The sequence below is a fragment of the Ptychodera flava genome, chromosome 19, assembly GCF_041260155.1.
Source record: "Ptychodera flava strain L36383 chromosome 19, AS_Pfla_20210202, whole genome shotgun sequence".
Classification (NCBI taxonomy): Eukaryota; Metazoa; Hemichordata; class Enteropneusta; family Ptychoderidae; genus Ptychodera; species Ptychodera flava.
The window spans coordinates 9,329,650-9,350,801 of record NC_091946.1 but is presented as its reverse complement, the minus strand read 5'-3'; the positions used below and the strand labels follow the sequence as shown (position 1 = coordinate 9,350,801).

General features: G+C 37.1%; 2 protein-coding genes and 1 long non-coding RNA gene across 4 annotated transcripts; 1 reads left to right on the top strand and 2 right to left on the bottom strand.

Moving 5' to 3' along the window:
- The first annotated feature begins 699 nt into the window (after nucleotides 1-699).
- Nucleotides 700-15,616, top strand: LOC139118489 (uncharacterized). Of its 2 annotated transcripts, none has more exons than XM_070681779.1 (4): nucleotides 700-1,176; nucleotides 2,091-2,198; nucleotides 3,673-5,774; nucleotides 15,182-15,616. In XM_070681779.1, the coding sequence occupies exons 1-3, from the start codon at nucleotides 847-849 to the stop codon at nucleotides 4,774-4,776; spliced, it is 1,542 nt and encodes a 513-aa protein (XP_070537880.1). In that variant the 5' UTR covers nucleotides 700-846; the 3' UTR covers nucleotides 4,777-5,774; nucleotides 15,182-15,616. The 2 variants fall into 2 exon arrangements, with proteins under 2 accessions (XP_070537880.1, XP_070537881.1); XM_070681780.1 differs by lacking the exon at nucleotides 15,182-15,616 and adding an exon at nucleotides 7,014-7,725 and having other exon boundaries at nucleotides 772-1,176; nucleotides 3,673-6,981.
- Nucleotides 7,830-13,811, bottom strand: LOC139118228 (uncharacterized). The gene is made up of 4 exons (XR_011548644.1): nucleotides 13,043-13,811; nucleotides 12,492-12,515; nucleotides 11,789-11,812; nucleotides 7,830-8,029 (listed from the first exon to the last, which is right to left on the bottom strand). It is a non-coding gene; the product is annotated as an uncharacterized lncRNA (long non-coding RNA).
- LOC139118490 (uncharacterized) lies at nucleotides 15,492-20,343 on the bottom strand. Its single transcript, XM_070681781.1, has 4 exons — nucleotides 19,399-20,343; nucleotides 18,588-18,718; nucleotides 18,217-18,281; nucleotides 15,492-15,956 (listed from the first exon to the last, which is right to left on the bottom strand). Exons 1-4 carry the CDS (start codon nucleotides 19,512-19,514, stop codon nucleotides 15,828-15,830), a joined length of 441 nt encoding a protein of 146 aa, XP_070537882.1. The 5' UTR covers nucleotides 19,515-20,343; the 3' UTR covers nucleotides 15,492-15,827.
- Between the last annotated feature and the right edge of the window lie 809 nt (nucleotides 20,344-21,152).

Genomic DNA, 21,152 nt, shown 5'->3' with positions numbered 1-21,152 from the left:
TTGAGATAAAGTTTTCTTGACCAAAAATGACAATATTGTCTTAAAAATACAATTTTTTATATTTCAGGACAATTTCCACATATCTAACTATTGTCATCTCTGTACGTCTGTGTACGAAATATGAAAGCTGTCTGTCCAGGGGTTTTAAAAAGGAAACACTGTCTAAGATTTTTTGACCAAAAATGACAAAATTGCACAAAAATAGTAATTTTCCCAATTTTGTCATAATTTCAACAAATTAGAAGAGTAACACCCTGCAAAGAGACAACCCAAATTTGAGAGCGATTGGGCCGGCGGTTTCAGAGAAGAAGAATTTTTACTGAAAATGAGAAAAATCACAAAAAAATTCAGCAAAAATACAAAATTAAGGATATCTTCACAATATTCATAAAACTGTATAAGGTTAAGCTAAGGTACTTGCACACAAATTTTCAAAGCAATCAAAAAAGCGGTTCTTGAGTTATTAATTCTTAACCATTTTCACATTTTGTAAGCTCATTTGCATAATTTTGGCAATGCAGACTTCATTTGAACAAAATCCCATCTATAGCCCAGGATGCATCCACACACCAAATACCAAGCTGAAACGTGCAGCGGTTTGCGTGTTTTTGATGTTGACGGACATACTGTACATACATACATACATACATACATACATACATACATACATACATACAGACGCGCCATCGACTTCAGCCTATAGACGATTTTCCAGTTCCTGCATGCATTGCGGCGGATGTTACATCAAATGCGGAAGTAGGGACATGGCAGACATACGTTGCAGACGTGTGCTCTTGAATTTAACGCTATTCAAACTAGTGTGTTGACAAGTCATTATGGGCGGTAATGACAGTTGTTGTGTACCATACTGTAATCGAAAACGCTGCAGAGATGGTGGTATCTATTACAACTTCCCTAAGAAGCCAATGTCTCGCAGGAGCATTGATACATGCCGTGAATAGACAACGACCAGACGGCAGACCATGGAAACCAAGCGATTGGATGAAAGTTTGCAACACACATTTTGTCGACGGGGTAAAATCTGACGACCCCTCTTCTCCTTCATATATTCCATCGATTTTTCCATGGAAGAGACCCTCAACGTCTGAACGGCGTGTCTTGAAACGAACTTATGTCGATTACAGAAAACCAATATCCGGAAAACCAAGTAAAAAGGTAATGACAACAACAACAGCCAGTGCAGTGTTTCACCATGGAGTGTAGCTACCTCCACTCTTTCATCTAGACAGGGCGAGGGGGATTCACCCTTTCTAGTTTGCAAGTAATTCACCAAAATACAACCTTTGTTTTGTTAGTAGAGAATTAAGCTGATTTTCTGAGAAAATTATTTCTTTGGACTTCGTAATTCTGACAGACTAATAAAAGTAAATGTCATCTTCAATATTGTTAGTGTTACACAGCTCATTGCAGTATCTTTGAGGAATTGGGATTTAGAACAGTTTGTCTCCCTTTTTCATTGTTTTTTCAAATAATGTCAGTAATTCATAGTAGATTCTTGCAGCCTCCTTATGCCAGAGTATATTCGCCCTAAATATTCAGGTAAATGTTGACAATCATCCCATCCTAGATATATTAAACACTAGCATCTCTGTTTTCACCAATAAAACTTACAAGGCCATCTCTATCCCCATGATCGGAAGTATAACTATTATTTACAGCTGTCATATCTAGGGTTTCAATCAAACATTTCTCCACTGTCTGCAGTAACCCTGTATTCATTTCCATTTCATTATTTTGATATTGTACTGATTTGTAAAAAAACTCAAATGAAGAAAGGCGGGGCACTCACTGAAAGTATTTTTGAAAAGGAAATGTCTTATGTTTTTGACCTCAATTTGATATGCAATGAAACTTATTATAAACAATAGATACACATTTAAAAGGACTGGTGCCAATTTTAAAAAGCTGAAAAACAAGTCATTTTTGAATGGAGTAACAATCATAGATTTATTTTATTGATTATATTTACTGTGAAAAAGCAGTATAAAATTGAATTAGGGATTTTAGTTTTTTCTAGTTTCCAATCTGATTTATGACATACTTCATCATGTGGTTGTTTCATGTTTCAGGGATCTGAGGATGGATGTTCACCATCTACAAGTAATGATGATGGTGCAGGGTTAAAATCAAATGGTCATGTTACTGTGAGCTGCCCAAGTGATGATAGAGTCTTGAGGGTAAGAATCAGTTTTATTACAATAGGTGAAACCCGGAATTCAAACAAGTGCGTACACACTACGTAACAAACAAACCCGTGTACATAAAGTGACCATAGAGATACCGGTACTCCTATGTACGCGCTCACCCACATGTATTTGTTTATAATGTGACTTCAGTATCTTCGGTAGTCTGTGAACAATATTTTTATCCTGGAGTAGGTCTATTGCTGAGCACTGTTTAATTTGACCGGCCTCCCGCCGATTAATGGGATATGTCATATCTAATTAAAGTGTTCTCCTAATTTTTCTCTTAATTTGACCTTGTGAGACTGACTCACACAGATAAGTGACTGTACATTTATCACAATGAAATTACAAATACAAGATGAAATTACATTGAAAATGGTATACCATTGCTACTGACTGAGTGACCCAAAGTTGTATAATCTGTTATGGCTTAGTTGGTTAACATGGCAGCATGGGCAAAAACATAGCAACCTCTGTAGTGTCCTCTGGTCTAAAACTGGCTTGATCAAAGGGGACATTAGGTAGCTGTAACTTTTGGCTGTCTTTTCAGTTTCCTGGTATTGTAAAGGTAAAGGCTGTGTTGATGAGTTTAATACTCTGTAACTCATCATATTTCAATTAACCATAATCAAAGCAAATACTGTAGTTTGTATAGAAAAGAAAAATACTGAAAAAATATCCAAAAGTAACAACTAATTGAGCTTTAAACTAAGGTAAGCAATTTGGTAAGTTGCATGAAAATATTTGTTAACCCCACCAACATTCATCAGCCTCTTAATCTTGACTCCAGACAAAAATTCTATAATTTTGTCAGTGTAACTGGGTAACTTGTACTTTTGTCCATTTTTTTAGCCTAATGACAAAGTCACTGTTTTTGGTCCCTTTTTGATATCAAGTATACAAGCAATTCTTGTATAAATACACTCAGCGTGTGAAATGATGTCAACACACAACCTTAAAAGTTATGAAAATTATCAGAAATTAACCCTTTGCTGTATGAAAAGATTTGATTTTATGTGTGACCTCCACACCAAATGAACCAGTATTTCTCAACTTTCTTTCCCATGACAAATAAACATTGCAGTGTATAGAAAAGTGAACAATGCAGTGCATTATTGTTATCTACATGAAAGGTACCCCTAATCAAGATCACATAAAAAGCTCCATGAGGTCTAAACATTACATATAACTTAGTGTCATTATGTCATGTATAGTGAGAAGCATTAGAGCAATGAACTTGATTTTCTGGTCTGTACTAGAAAATATTTTTGATGTTTTGTCATGCCTGTCTACAAGCACAGTAGGTTTTGCATACACTGCACCAGTATTTATTTCAGCATGTTGCAAGTATATGTAGGTACATGACATATCAAACAAAAATCATGAAAAAATCTCAAAAGAGAGTGATATTGTCCCTTTAATTCAAACATTATCCTGACTTGTGTTTTATGCACTTATTTTATAGACGGCACCAATGGATCATCAGTATACTGGACAGTTTGAGGAATCTGAGGAAATGATGAAACTGAAAAAGGAAGATGGAAGTTTATATCTATATGTCCAAGGGTTACAGACTGAAAATTCAATGCTGAAAGAACTGAACAGTCTTCAGAGTCACAAGGTGTTGTCTTTAGATGTTTGTAAGGACACCGATGATAAATTTCAGTTTTATACTGGTTTTCCCTCATATGAAATAATTTTTGCTTTATTTGAGTACCTTGAACAAAAAGCACAGAACTTACAGTATTGGAGGGGGAATCAGTATGCTACATATGATCACCATAAAAAGTCTGAGGAGTCAGGAAAACCAGGACCAGAGCGAAAACTATCACTAGAAGAAGAGTTTTTCCTCGTTATTGTTCGACTTAAGTTAGGCCTTCTTACTGTTGATTTGGCTTATAGATTTGGCATCAGTCAAAGTACTGTATCAAGAGTTTTCACTACATGGATTAATTTTCTCTACACAGAGTTATTTCAGATATGTACCATGCCAGACAGGGATGAGTTGAATCAACACAAATTGCTTTCATTCAGTAGATTTCCAGATACTAGGGTTGTCATTGATTGCACAGAGATGTTCACACAATCACCTTCATCATTAACTGCCAGGAAACAGGTATGGAGTGAGTACAAGCACCACAATACTGTCAAATTTCTTATTGGCATTGGTCCTAATGGTGCTGTAACATATGTATCTAACATGTGGGGTGGGAGGGCTTCTGATAAGTATATAACTAAAAATAGTGATTTTTTGGATTATCTTTCACATGGTGATGCAGTTATGGCTGATCGAGGATTTACTGTATCTGCTGATTTATCATCAGTAGGAGTGAGTCTCAATATCCCAGCATTTAAAGGTAGTGAGAGAGATCAGTTGCTTCCAGCTGAGATTGAGCATTCACGACGTATTGCTGAAGCCAGAATACACATAGAAAGGGCCATTGGTAGAATTAAGAACTTTCATATTTTTGATAGTGAAATCAAGTTGACGATGAAACCACTTGCTGAACAAATTTTCACAGTGTGTGCTTTTTTGATTAATTTCCAGTCACCTTTTATGAGAGGTTAGTTTTGATATATTCATCAGTGTATCAGCCAAGATGCCAAATTTAATGTCTCTATATATGAAAAGGTTAATACATGAAAATATTTTTTAAAAGCAGTAAGTCCCTATTTGTGAAATGATGAAAGACACTCTAGTATGAATAATCCATCTACTTTAAGGTGGTGTGTGACATGTAATTCATGCCAGAATTTGCACCTCCATTTTTCAACACTACCCAATGGTTATTGATACCACTCACCAATATTCTGACATCACTCACTCATTTTTTATACTACTCACCAATGTTGAGGCCAACAATGGCCTCTGAAATTTATTAAAATTAAGCAATTGACATAATGAAAACAGAGTAGTGTATCAGAGTTGACTTTATCTTCCTGTTTTACTGTTTTTCCTAGCATATTATAAGATATGGGAGAGAAATTTTGGTGACTTCATGTGGCATAAGCATGACATTGTGACAGAGTCAAAACACTATCAAAAACAGTTGTGAACCACTTAGGGGGAATATTGGTGATAGCTGTCAAAAAATGTATGAATGGTATCAGAATTTTGGTGGTTGGTATTAAAAAGTTAGTGAGTGGTGGTGCAAAATGAAGGTACTAATTTTGGCACAAATTACGCACTATAGACGGTACGATAATTTGTGTTTTACAATACTTTCAATTTTACTGATCATACATCCTTAAAGAGACAAAGTCACTCATTTTTGACATGATTTTGGTTATTTTATTTTCTTGTGAAGATCATTTATGTTGTTCTGTTTAATGAAATATGCTCAATTACTAGTTGTTGCAATTCAACTCTCATCGTGTACATGGCCATAGCACACACAAGCTAAGATCTATAATTGGTGGTACATCTTGCATTTTGTCCATGTACAGGGTGTGAGTTCAGTTGTAACAACAATATATTGAGTATATATCACTGAGGTGAACAACACAAATAATTTATCACAAGAAAGTAAAATATGTAATTAAATAATGTCAAAAATGAGCAATGTTGTCCCTTACCGAAAATTATTTCTACTGCAAATTTGCCGTAAGTTTGCTGCAAATATGCAGCAAGCATATAGCTTGCAGGAAGGAGTTGCAGAAGTTTGCAGGTAGATGTGACCCTCCTGCAAACCCTTACGTCAGTTGCAGCAAATTTGCGGTAAAGGACTAAGTTGCTGCAAATTTGCGGCAAACCATATTATTGCTGCAAATATGCAGCAACACATGATTGACATATTTCCCACTATTTCATTACCAGGGAGTACACACTACACACTGAGTACTGTTGCACTTCGTGACCAGTCATGTGTAAGCAACATAAAATTGATCTTTCATTTATATTTTATGTTCATTTATTTCACAACAGACAATCCACTTTTTAATTATAATAACTGGTAATGCTAGCTAATGAACAGCTTCAGTTATGCTGGTGAAAGCATTGCATGGATATAGAGTGCATCTATAGTATATACTGTAGTGACATAATGTAATAAAAGTGCCCTTTGACAATCCGGTTGGGTAAATTATGGTTGGATCGAAAACTGAATTTTAGGGAAACAAATTTTTGAAACAGGGACTTGTCTGTCTTGCAAGTTACACCCTGTATTTTCTGCGAATGATACCAAAATGCAAACAGTTTCGAACGAAATATGCGTTGATGATGGTCTGTAAGGACACGTTGTAGACTTTTGTTACTGCAAATCTGTACAGTAATGTTTCCGCTACTACCTCCAAGCAGAGTAGTGGCTGTGCTCCAAGCTATTCATCCCATCATATAGTACTAGGCATTTCAGTCACGTGACCATACAGTGGCGACACGCACTGCACTGTAAAGCTGAGACGAATCCAACCGTTGTAAACATCGGTTTAAGTGCCTCGCAAGCTTAATTCTGAGGTAAAAACACCACCAAATAAACAACAAATATATCATCATACTATATCTTAAAATGGTTGGGTTGGGAATGCTCGAGTAATGTGAAAAACGGTAGGCGAAAACAGCCGTGTATGTGTCTTTTCGGCATCGCGCAGCACTTCCGGGTTGTATTCAATTACGTCACTGGCCTTGGAGATTCGATCTCGCCGTTTCGCGGGGTTTCTTTTCTCATGGTCACGTGGTATCGAGGTTTTAACGGCATATTTGCATAGCTTATCTCTGGAGCTTTCGAACGGTACATGACCCGGCCTCGACGTACCAAATTGCAGTATCCTACAATAGGTCACAGCCTTTTGTGGAGGGACCGTGAATAGGTAAGCCACATGCCGCCTTACTTTTCACAAAATTTGAGCCGATTCGGACCAAAGGTCGCCGCCGTAAATAAAATTTGATGTTTTTTGAACAACGTCATTGAGTTTTTTCCTTGAAATAAATGTGCATTTAGTCCGGGTTCGGATTTGAACTTCGCGGGTAGAGAGCGAAAGCCAACATCCGGGCATTTCTTTACATTTCCAATATGGCGGCGCCCATTGAAATCCAAAGAGGCAGCTTTGTTTACATTTAGTTTGAGCCAAAACACGCCTTGTAAATTGTACTTGACGTTATGAAATTATTCTGTATGTATTTCAATTCATTTTGTGACTGTTTGCTATTTAAAAAATCAGTCAACAGTTTTTATTTTTAGCTTGAAGTTATAATTTCTTACTGTTTATTGTTTATGTGCAGGTTGTTTTTCCTGCAGTGATGGAGTTAGAATAATCATTTGTAAATTGTAATTTTTTTTAAACATGCAGACATTGCATGTACCATTATATGGCCATTTGATGAGTATTTTTTTGTTTTTGTTTTTAATTTTCAGTTGCTTTTGAATGAATGAAAAGAGTGGTTATTCAAGTTGACCGTGAATTACATGGAATTGACAGCTTCAGCATGGGAAGTGCATTCTCCATCATTTTGATAACCTTCCTTGAATTGTTCATTGACTTAGCAATGAAATAAAAAGTACACAGTTGTTTTAATACTTTATTTATTGTGTTTGTTGGTTTTCTACATTTGCATGAGTTGTTGTGTTTGTTGTTGTTGTTGTTTCTAAAGATGATTAAGACAACATGTTAGGTAAAGTTCTTCTCAAAATGGTTGCCCTGCAATGTAGTCTTTCCTGTTTTCGTACAGTTGACAATGGAGTCTGATAGTTTAAGTAACCAGGCTGTGTATGACATTTTTTAGCGATTTGAAGAAGCAGCATGTCCCACTTGTTGTAAACTTGAAGAAAACCCTCTGTGAAAGATCACCAAAATTTCTTGATAGCACAGCACATGAGCGGTCACTCCTGAAAAAGGTGGAAAGATTAGTAGATAAAGTTAGCAGAATGAAAAGAAATAAACAACATGATGAACTCTTCAAACTTATGGAAATGCCATTCGACATACCAATGAGTAAAACAAATGAGGAGAGGATGAAAGAGAGTGCAGTAACAGAAAAAGAACTTAAAATAACTGAGCAATTGATAGGTGAAAGACGGGAGAAAAAAGATCTTTGCATGAGATGGAGGGTGAGGTAGAGCACCAGCATACATTAATTATTGCATTGGAGGAAAGATCCCGCCATACACTTGAAACTGTTGCAACAGTATCAACCCAAATACACGAATTAAAGCAAAGTGAAGGAAGTGTCAATATGCAGCAGCATATGGCACACCTTCAGGAAGAAAAAGAGGAAAGTCAGAGAGAATTAGAAACTTTGAAACAGAAGTTAAGTGACGCTAAAAAGAAACTAAGCAGCACAAAAACCAGAAATCTTGTAAAAAAAAAAATCAAGAGACAAAAGTAGAGAAACTTCAAACCGAGAAATGTGTGGCTCAGATGCATGCTGATGAAAAAGAGGTCCAACTACAGAAATTAAAGGAAGAACTTGAAAAGTTACAAGAGCAAGTATTAGACTTGACAGAAAAGAATAAGAACCTAAAACAAAATCGCAGGGCTTTGCAGAAAAAACTGAGCTACGCTCGTAAACCAAGAGTGAACATAGAAGACAGCTATGAGAATGAAATAGAGCAGCTGAGGAAAAAGGTGACAGAACTGACCAATGAAAATAATGAACTTGAAAAAGTTGGTGGTCCTCCTAGAGTCCCCAGAAGTGTCCACATTCCAGGATGGTAGATACACTGATGAAGTTAGGGAAGTTATTATGGAGCTAATGAGTTATAACGTCAGTATGAATAAGGTGAACAGTGTCATACGCACTGTGCTGAAAAAGCTGGCAAATAAAGACGTAGGCAGACTACCATCAAATGGATTAAAGTCACAACTGCTCGTGGAGGCAAGGCACTTAGCACAAATCCAAGTGTCAGAGGCTATGTTGGAGCATGGAACTACAGGTAATTAAACACACTTGTAAATAATAATGATGTAAATTTGCAAGAACCATCAAGACACCTTGCCTGAAATACCATTGTCTCAGAGTTTGACAATGATTAATCCCTGAAAAAAATTGACTTCCTCACAAGATTTCATTCCAATAGCGACAGTAATGATATGGCCAACACTGATTACTGTGTAATCTTCAGTGCATCAAATAGTTGGGGCATAATGAGTAATTTACCTTGTAAGATATCTTACAAGGTAAATTACTCATTATGCCCCAACTATTTCTTTGATGCAAAGATTACACAGTAATCAGTGATGGCCATATCGAGGACCGGATTTCAATCAACAAAAAAGATACTAAATTCAACATTATTCATCTGTGTGTGCAAAATTTATATGTGAAATTCATGATGACCCTCTCTGTATTCAGGTTTAACTGGTAACTGTCTCCATGGTGACGGTACGTCGAAGTTCCATAAACATTACCAGAATTTCCAAGTTACCCTCTTGAATGGCAAAACAATGACAGTTTCCCTCCAGGAACTTGGCGCAGGTGACACCACTGCAATCACTGAGGCGTTCAGCTACAGTATTGATCAACTCGCCGATGTTGCCAGCAATAGTGGAGAAATGAAAGAGCTTGTTGCAGCCCAACTAATCGCAAGCATAAAAAATACCATGAGTGACATGGGACCAACCAACCCGACCTTCAACGTTCAACTTGAAAAGTTGCGGAAAGATGTCTTGCCAAAAGTCTTTGAAAAGTGGGAAGAGTTTTCTAAGGAAACCAAGGATTCAATTTGCAACATGGGGCATTTCTGGTGTAAAATGCATCTGGTAGTAAATTTTGGAAGCGAAGCGGATAAAGGGTTGAAAAACTTCGAAAGGATTGCATTTCAATCGCACAAACCAGTATATGCCTTCACTACCTCCGAATCTGGGACTGTCCGCTTAATCCGAACGGCTTGTAAAGCCTTTCATCATCATGGCAGCGATGAAGCTGGTGTGGCAGGCTATATGAAATCATACTTACTTGGTAAAGGGGACGCTCTGCAGCTCGCTAGTTTTCGTGGCAATCGGATCAATATTGTTTTTTACAACGCCGGTGCATTATATTACCATAGGCGTCATGTCACCCAGTTTCTAGATCAGTGGCCGAATCCAAACAACCTCCTGTGTGCAGTGATGGAAGATATCCAACAGAAGCCACACGTTGCAGGATTAAGAGCTTTAGGCCTCATCGACAAAATCATCACAGGACCGTTCTGGAGACTGTGTGAGGCCAAAGCAAGCATCTTGGACCTTAACACCCACCTTCACCAGATGCAACTCACCCTGCAAAGATGGGCAAAGGACCTGCCACCTCGCTCCTGGAAGGAGAGTACCTGTTTCCAGATGTTGAAGTTCATCAGGACAAGATCTACGATGAACTTGTAAGAGACACCGGTGACCCAGAGCTTGACTGCTTGACGCAGCAAGCTTTGGAAATTGTCATGCACTCCATACTGCTTGTTCTGGAACGGCAGGCCGCTGATCAGCTGCCAGGCGGGAAGTACTTCACACCTTCAAAAGCTACTCAGGAGCAGGCAGCAAATGTTCCGACTTTGTCCAAACGCGACTTTGCAGTGCTTGATATGTTAGTGCGTCAAAAGCCTGCTGCTACAGTTATGGCTTTTGAGGCACTAACAATGTGGATGCATAATGGTACATCACAATGGTTGGCTGAGAAGACGGCAGAAGAAAAATCAGTGTTACTGAAGGAAGCCAGAGAATGTGCTACAAGAGTACGGGATACATTTAAAGAACGACAAGCCCTATTGAAGGAAAAGAAGATGGAAAATTTAACCAAGAAGCAAAAGAAACAGGAAGACACAAGAATACGGCAGCATACAAAGAAGATCAAAATAACAAATAAAATTACACTGAAAGGGAAAGTGTGGACCACTCCAGGTGAGGTAGAACATGAGCTTCAGTTACTGGATATGACAGAACGAAGGGAAGCCGTAATAGACCAGCTCAACTTTCAGCACCATGTTTTAGGAGCAGCAGGACCAAGGCAGTTGTTCAACCAGAGTAAGACCATACACGGCAAGCGAGTGCTTATTCCTCTGGAACAGCTGACAACCAATCTAAAAGAAATCCTCATCCTCAATCCAGTTGATAAAACCACCGATGAAACACCACAAAATACCATCCATAGGAATCCAGAGGAGAGACACTCACTGGTTGAACAGGAGAAAGAAAAACTGGCAAAGAAACTACGAGAAGCCCGAGAAAGACGCAACATTCAGCAGCAAAAACAGCTTCTCCCACAATATGAAGAAAATCCGGACAGTTTGGTCAACAAAAAAGTGAAACACAAATGTATTGAAGAGGGTCAGGATGCTATGTGGTTTGATGGAACAGTGACAGGCATAGTTAAGAGAAACCATTCAAAGCCAGCACAGACCAAATTCTCCATCGTATATGCAGAGGACGCCTCTGAAGAATGGACCTTTCCTTTGCTTGTAGACCTTAAGAACGGGGACTTACTTATTCTCGATTAAGAGTCAAAGAGAACTGACATCATAAAGTGTGGTTTAGCCATTGAGCGTCATAGAGCAAAACACTGTTTATTTTAAATACTTACCTGATGAAACCTATGTGCAAAAGTATAAATGTAAGTTTACGGTACTCTTAGTGTGAATGCAGACCTCATGCAGTAATATAAATATTACACTTACCTTTGTAAATATCCCTTGGGAAAGCTGTTGACAAAAAATAAGGATTTGAATATCAATTTACTCATAAAGTACAATGATTGCTGGAAGTCAAACTTAAAATTAATCACAAGTAATTCACAATATGTCACCATTGTAATGCTTCTGAAAAATGAATGAAAAATGTATAATTCTCAAGGTCAATCCATCAATCTTTCAAACATTGCATAAAAAACATGGTCCTCAATGTCAAACTGTAACTAAACAAAATGCTGTGAACAGTATTTTCCTTTTTCTCTCTGTAAACACAGCATTTTAATAAGTACTTACCTCGTGTAATCTGTAGGGAGAAATATTAGTTTCTCTTACTGTTAAAGGGACAAAGCCAGCCATTTTTCATGAATTTTGTTTGATACTAGACGTTATTTATATTGTTTGACATGTCGAAAGATAATGAATGGGTGACCATGCATATATTCGACCTCGGTTTTTAGACATACATGAAACCAACGCGAGAAAGAATAAATGGTCATGATCATTTATTCATTCTCATGAAGGTTTCATTTGTCTAAAACGGAGGTCAAATATATGCATGGTCACCCATTCATTATCTTTCAACATGTCAAGCAATATAAATAGTGTCTCGTATCAAACAAAATTCATGAAAAATGGCCAACTCTGTCCCTTTAAAGCACTGTATGTGCAGTTACGTTAATTTAAAACTTACCTTAGTGAATTGTTTCATCAAAACCTGTTGAGAAAAATGTACATTTGAGTCATTATCAGTGTGAGCTGAAAGATGAATTTTCAATTGATTACTAACCACAATGAAATATCGCCATAGCAACGCAACTCTAATAGGAATGACACATTTCAACATGAATGAATTTGATACATTTTAGAGTGATTTCGTGTTAAAACTGATTTATTTTATTGTAATCTACTAAAACAAAGTAAAATATGATTCTTCAAAGTAATTTGTTTGGTTTCCATGGTAACACATAATTTTCTGTTTCAAATGCCCTCTGATGATTCAAGGGATTATTAGGGTTCATAAATGTAAGCTGTACGGAATTTCTAATGCTGAACTATGTGATAATAAGTCACTGGAATTGAGTTACGTGAATATTATCGCCAAACAAATGCAACAATGTTGCATCACCATGGTAACGCATTCGCGAAAAATATTTTTCATATCAGTATAATATTGAGCTTGAAAAATTGCACATGTGTTGAAAATTTCAACTTATATATGTGAAAACTAAGAAAGTTACATACCTTTTTACTTGTATTTTGATGTCTTCACAGGTGAAAACGGTGCCATATACCTTGCCCTGCTTATCATATGATTAATCTATATTAATTGTCTGAAATCTAATACCACACCTTAGAAACTGAAATTGCAATAACTCCGGAAGTAATTCATCAATCTTTTCCAAACAAAAAGCATTTTGCTTCCTACATTCTGTAGAATTCATTTATGCTAGATATATGCAGGAAAAAGAGACTTTAAAAATTGACCTGAAATGCCTAATAGTACATGTACACGGTACGTACAATGCACTGCAGCTTACAGTCTGTCCCATCGATGCTGCTGACAAAATCTCGCCTTCTGATAACATGGGTCGAGGTAAAAGGCTTTTGTCCATGTTTTCAGAGTTATATTGCCGAGCACAAATTTGAGGTTTAGGATTACACTCCATCCCGAGTCGCTGTACGAAAATTCAAAGCGCCGCTTCACCAACGTCCAACACGTCCTGTGTATCAGCTGCGAGCTGCCGACATGTTTACACTCTCCGGTCACGGTTCATCAAGGTCAGTTCGCGCATTGATATTGATTCTTCGTGCTGAAAGAATTTTTACTCTCTTTTTAGTCTTTCTATGATAAAAATAACCATTTTCATTAAACTAATAAATTAAATGCTATATTAAGTATGAAATATAACGGATTGGTGCAGATGTAGAGTCAATTCCAGCATTTAAAAACGGGACTACATTATCAATCGCGTAATAATTTATAGATCGCACTTCCGTTATCGTCATGAGGCTTGATCGGCGCGAAGTTAGATTTTAGTACCATCGCATCGCATCGGCCAGTGTCGGCTGTGTACTTGTGAGCAGGGAGTTTTCTAGTGGACAATTTCGTGATCTTTCTATGGAATCGCCAGCCAAATGATATCACATAGTTGCAAAAACGTGTATACAGTACCAGGGACAGGCGGAGTTCTAAATTTGTGAACGCGAGCGGCAGTAAAGATGCCGACTATATTTTCTGAGTACGGTATTTACACACAGCACGGTGAGACCTGCAACCGGACCGGGAATCGTCCAGCGTCTGCGAGCCGTTCAGAAATGTAAGTCAATGTACCGTTCGTCTGTACATCGATCGCTATAATTATGTTCTGTAATCGTTGTATTGCAATCTTTACCTAAAGATAAATTTTCGTTGAGTACTGATTCATACTGAATTCACTTTCGTTTCACAACAGTTACTTACGGTAAGTGCTGAGATTTTTGCAGATTGTCGCCGTCGTGTATGTAAACAACATACGGCGAGTTGTCCGCTGTCGGACATTTAAATCATTATTATTTAATTTCGATCATGAATATTTATGCATTTTCTGCTTCAATTTTTCAACTTGATTTTGTCTCATTTTCAAATAATTATCGATTTCTTTCATGAAATTTACAATGTTTGGTCAAACGGTAAAGACTTACACTCTTCCCTGAACGATTTATATTTTTCAGAATCCATTGCTGGTACACTAAAGGGGACAAGAAATTCAGAGAACAGAAAGCCAAATCGCAGCCTTTGACAGTAATGTAAATGTTACATGAAACTTCTCAAGTCAAAAGAAAATCTTGACATGATCATGACACTTATGTGGCATGAAATGAACATGGCATATAAAAATAAATTGTACCACAATTGAATTTAACATTTTTTCTCTGTCATCTTTTTGTTTATAATAACTTTATTTGCGCTGACCATTGTTTCTCGTGAAACTGGTATTTCAGAGTTTAGTGGATAAATAATATTTATATATTGGCGGGCTGTAAACAGCACAAGATGTGTTTTATCCAACTAAACTCTGAAATACCAGTTTCACGAGAAAATGGTCAGCGCAAATAAAATAATTTGCTGTATGGAGTTTGCGGCAAATTTTCAGTAACATTCAAATTAATTTGCCGCAAGTTTGCTGCAAGGATTGTGCCGCAAATTTGCTGCAAAGAGTTTGCAGCAACGTTGCGGCAGGGAGTTTGCTGCATATTTGCAGCAAGTTCACAAGAAACCTAATTTGCATCTGAAAAATGAACCACCCGCATATTTGCTGCAAATAGTTTGCTGCAAATTTACTGCAAAGCTTGCGGCAAATTTGCAGTAACAGTTTGCGGGAGGCCTAAAATTTCGGTAAGGGTTCCCTTTAACAGTGCTGAAAAATATTTCTTCTGAGGAATTGTAAGAAATCATTCCATTTGAGTAATGTTTTGCTGTTTCTTGACCTCATGTGGCCTCTGGTAAAAATAAAATTCCCATGAGTGATTTCCATGAACAATTTTTTACAGATAATTGATACACAGAACATAAATAGTAGAAAACCCACATGTAATCACAAACAATAGCTATTGTCCCTTTCAAATGTTCAGAAATAAAAATTGTGATGACTATATTTTAAAATTATGATCTTTTATTGGAGAAAACAAAAATGTGATATACTTGCAATCTTACTGTTTAAAGCTGTAATATAAATAATGACAGTTGTAATAAGTTAATTTTAAAAATGAATAATAAATTATTTTAAAGATGAATTATATTAATAAATAAAGTACCAAGTACTTGAAATATTTAAGAAGTAATTTGGAGTGAAGACTGGTGTATTGTATGTATCCCTTACTTTCACCAATTGAATAGCTACAAAAATCCCATGGACTTTATAGACTGCAGGATCTATACTATCTATAATATAAACAAGAAAAAGTAGTTCATGATTTTTGTAGCTAACTACTGAATGAAATGGCAGTATGATACATAATATCTCTGGTTATGTTTGCTGGTGAAAGGTCAAGGTTGCAACCAGCACAACAATAAGGAAACAGGATGACTAAAAATCCAGTGTTGGAAGAGTAAATCTGTCAGACGGGAACCATAATCAACACTTGTCTCTTCAGAGTTCATACATACTTTTACACCCTATAAAAAGATGTGCAACAAGAAAGACAGATTGTTAGTTGTAATTAAATTCTCAATTGCCAAACATTTTTTTCATTTCAGGCATTTTGTTTGTAATTATTTTGTCCATATGAATGGAAATGAGGGTATAAGGGTTGAAGGTAAGTTTAATAATGGGAATATCTGATACAGTACATTTGCTAAAAATGAGCCACATGGCATGAAATCAGGTATACAGTTATAAATACTCTTAATTGAAATTAAATGATAAAATTTCTAAAATGCGCTTGAATTGCATATATTGTAATTTTCTTTTGTCAAATATATTCTTTTTTCAAATATATATAGTAAAACTAAACTGTAAATTGCCTTGAAAGTAAAAAGAATCATGTTCTCTGATAAAAGAATTCAAAGGTCATCAAATATTGTGTATTGCATAACCATTCAAGTCTGTAAATACTAGAGAAAAAATGTAGAATGCAGTTAATAACACATGACCAGGGTACTGGATATGGCAATAAAAAGTCATCTGAAGTCCAATGTTTACCTTTTGATTGAAGTAGTGGAAATACCAATTAATTTTATATTCACTAAATATTTGCACCATTATTACATCATGCAGTTTTTCTAACTTCAATTAATTCACAAAATATTTACACCATTAATATAGGAGATTTAGGGAAGCTTTGATACTTTAATGTCTGCAATGCATGTTTTCATATGATTAAGAGGAAGAAATAACTTGATTATTTGTACAGGATAAACAACAGAGACACCCAGTGATAGTAATCTGTCTCTGCTTCCATGCCAGATAAATTTGGGTGTCTCTGTTGTTTATCATGTACAAACAATCCTGTTATTAGGTTCCTTCCTGTAAATGATATGAAAACGTTAAGTGTGTGTAAGAAAACATGCATGGTGGTATCAAAGTGTTACAGCTTCCCTAAATCTCCTATACTTCATGTAGTTTTTCTATATACAATTAATTTTACATTCACAACATATTTACAAAATATTTACACCATTGATATTTACGCAGTTTTTCTATATACATAGACTGAACTATTGGGATACAGTGGCTGGCCACGTTTCACCCGATGAGTCAGAATTTCAGGTACAACACCCTTGACAAAAAAATCCTCAACACGTTTACAAAGATCTGAATAATTTCCCTCATCAAAAGAAACTCTTTCAATATATACATCATAGCCACCTCCATCAACAATAGAATCAACATCAAATATAGCACATACAACAAAATCACACCATTTCCTCTTTAATATACCCATTTGACCCATAATTTGGAAATAATAATCATGCTTGGGATTTACTTTTAACATTTTAGAATTTTCATCCATAACAGACAAAATGAGTTGCCCCTGGTTTTGGCTATTTCTTGCAATGTCAACCCATTAGAAACAGGATTTTTTATTTCTGCTATTCCCAATTTATCATTGACTGTTAAATCTTCAACCGACAAGTCCACACTGGCACCCTGCCATGGTCTTTCAACATCAATAATAAACCCTGTCGTGCAACCTTTGATACTAGTATGCCCCCTTTTTCCGCATTTCATTGAGATAGATATCTACAGCAGGCCCCTCCATATCAAGTCCATATTGACATGCTTTTGGTACAGATGATTTCTTATCATATTGCATAATTTCTTTGACAAGATTATCCGGCGGTGTACTCTCTCTCATTTTCTTTATTCGACCAAATTTTGAAGCTGTTACTCTGCCAGCTCTATACTCAAACCATTGCGGGTTTTTTGACTGACCTTTTGTGTGCTGTTGAATTATTTTAACCTCAGCTGTTGTCATAGATTTCATTGACTCTTTAAAATTAACAAATTTATCAACAAAGAATGAAGATGATAGGTCAGCATTGTCAGGGATATCATCATCTTTGTTTTCAGTAAGTAATTTATGATTGGTAGTGTTGTTAGTGCAATTAATTTCTTGAACATTTGTGTTTATTACAGTTGGGGGTATTTGTGTTGACACAGTGGTATTAAGTGCTACTGTGAAATCTTCATGTAAAGATATCACTAGATGTTCTGGCATAACTTGTATACTGTTGGCATTTTTAATTGCCCTTTCAATTTCAGCCTTTTTTTCAGCTGGCCTGACTCTATGAAAGGCTAGACTGTGTGCTGCAGGAACCACAACTGCTGAATTCAAAAGCCTGCCTTGGAGCTTCAACAGAGCATCATAATCAACTTGTCTCGCCAGACTGCTCTACCATCATGTTGCCTCTGTGTAGAACTATCTCTTTTTACCTCTTTTCCATGTTCTGGCTTATAAACGTCAATTTCTGACAATGGTTTTGGTATCACTTTACTATCTGTAAACAAATAGCAAAATATAAATCAGTCTATCACACCAAGGTTATGTACAAAGCACATTATAAACTTATTATGAAATATTGGTTCAAAATTTTAGGACTGGTCAGTTTCTTCTGTGGGGAGGGGGATTCATGAGGGAGTCACCCTGACAAGACATTGGTGGTACGGGGTCACTGTGTTTTGGAAATGCTCTGTGGGGTGGGTTCAGTTTGTTTTTTGATTGCAAGGAATTTTAATTCTAGCTGTACGAGTCACTCCCCCCACCAAAGAAACTGACTAATCCCTAATATATAAACTCATATTACCTTTTTTGGCAATCCATTTACAGAGTATTTCTGTTGTTGCTGGTCCATTCTCCAAATCTTTGTAACCATTGGCAACAAAATCTTCCAATGCAAATAACATGGCTGCAATATGGCTACATGCCTCTCCAAGACTGAAAGAAAAAATGAAAGAAATCAATAATTGTGATTCACCCTGACAAGACATTGGTGGTAGCTTGTCAAAAATACCTGTGCACATAACACACATTGTTTTGTGTTTTACAATTAAATTTAAGTCTTGGGCAAACTTTAGCTGACAAAGATATTATCACTTGGTAATTATATTAAGTTTTTGTTGTAAAACTGTATATTAGCATATAAATCTCTTCAGTGAGTACAAATAGAAACTTGTTGATTCAAATAAACACTATTACTAAAATATCAACATGTTATTTTTATCTATGTGAAAGGAGCCCCAAATCAAAACCACATCAAAACCTGCACGGGGCCTTAACATTATGTAACAGTGTATAAAGTCATGCATTGTTGAGATATAGTGGAGGATTGAACTGGACTTTCTGGTCTGTACCAGAAAATGTTAAACTACATGTTTTATCTTGTCTGTCGACAAGCAGGGGAGGTATTGCATACACCTCACCAGTATTTCAGTATGATTCAAGTAGCCAAACAACCTAAAAAACTTCTCATATCATTTATAAAAGTAAACATGCAACAGCAATGCGCCCATATTTTTACGGCCAATCACACGACAACCCTAGACAAGGCCAAAGTCACTAGAAAGTAGCACACCAAAAACAAAAGAAAGAAAATTTGGTCATAAATGAAAACTTACCCCGCTACGCACTGACACGATCCACCGTAAATACAACCATCACTTGCAATAGTAATATGAACTGTGTAAGTCTTGTGAGTATCTTCAGAGGCATTTACGCATCCTTTCACAAACATGAATTTCTTGCTGATGTTTTTAAGATAGTGAAGCTGTAAACTGTGCACATGACCACCATCCAAAGTTTGTATGCTTTCATTGTTTTATATGCTCTCAGGGCTTCCTTGTCAAACGTTTTTTCATTACTTTCAATCAAGTAATACTTCACTTGTTCAAAACTTACAGGGGGTACACCCCGTATATCTGTTGTCCAACACGATTTCACAGCATGATATGGCGGCAATTTTGAAAACTCTTCTTTGAGCGTGTCGTCTGCTGCGTACGTCACCCGGGGTTTCTTCGCCGGCAACAGTGGAGCAAGGCTCTGATTGCCGCTCCTTGAAATACCATAATGGACGCAGAGCTGGGGTAACCCGTAGGAAACGTGCAGATCTTCATTTAGCTGCAGCAGATCGGTTTCAGAGCTGTGACAGCTCAAACCAGCTTTAATGCAGATCTGCACAGAGCGTTTGGAGCTGTCATTTGTCTGCTGCAGATTCGAGTGTCTCTGGAAGACGAATGCAGACTTGTGCAGCTCTTGGCCGATCGGTCAACAGCCGTTATGCAGCTCAAAATCGTTCGAAGTAAAACTTTGTTGACACTACAATTGTCACAGCTCTATGGCAGCTCGAAACAGTTCACTGGCAGCAAAACATGAGCCAGTCAAGGTATATATAAGGGTAGGCACCACCTTAGTTGAGTTTTCGTTTCTAGTAGAGTGAAGTTATAAGGACGGTCAGGTATTTAATGAGTTCAGTCCACTTTCAAATTAAAATTTGCGTGCGTCCGTTTTGCGATCTCGGCTCAGAAAATTGATCGAGTACGCGTGTACGTGTACATGTAAGTCTATCAGCGTAATCCTATGGGCACACATATAAAAACGCCGGGAAAGCCCTGTGCATCAATGAGAAGTTGCCTTATAATTATCAACGTGTCTTCCTCAAATCATTGTTCATTCGATGTTAAGCTGTGCTCCGTTTTACCTTTGATATTTGTAGATCCGAGCACCGCTACTTTTGCTACTCCCCCCACAGGTCCGAACATCAAATCATAGACGAGGTATGTAAGGGTGCCGGAAATCGACAAGTGCCAAAGTGAGGGCCAGCACAATCAAAGTGCGAGCGAATGTGAGGGCTTGAACTGAGGGCCAGCACAATCGAAGTGCGAGCAAATGTGAGGGCTTGAAGTGAGGGCTCTCACAATCGAAGTGCGAGCAAATGTGAGGGCTTGAAGTGAGGGGCGCCTTGAACCGATCAAATTCGGGCTCAGACATACGAAAAATGAGAGTCAAGTCGTTTTCAACGTTGAATAAAAACTTACTATCTCCAGAACAAGGTCGTGGCGCGGCACAGCTCTGTGAACAGTTGAACGGCTGAGCGCGGAACGAGTACACAATGACCTGCGTACAGATCATGACCCTACTCACCATTACATCACTTCCGTCTTTTTCGTTAACCTTTCGTGTTTGTTAGTCATTGCATTTCAAATATCACAGATATCCTTTTTATTATAAATACATGCAACTCAAGCGAGCGATACTTCTTCTGGTACCATTGTAAGCTTACGACTATAGCGTGACTGATAAATGTGATGTCATGACTTCAGTTAAACCAGTTCACGACCTGGGCACGTGAACTCTGATACTGATCCGACATGAC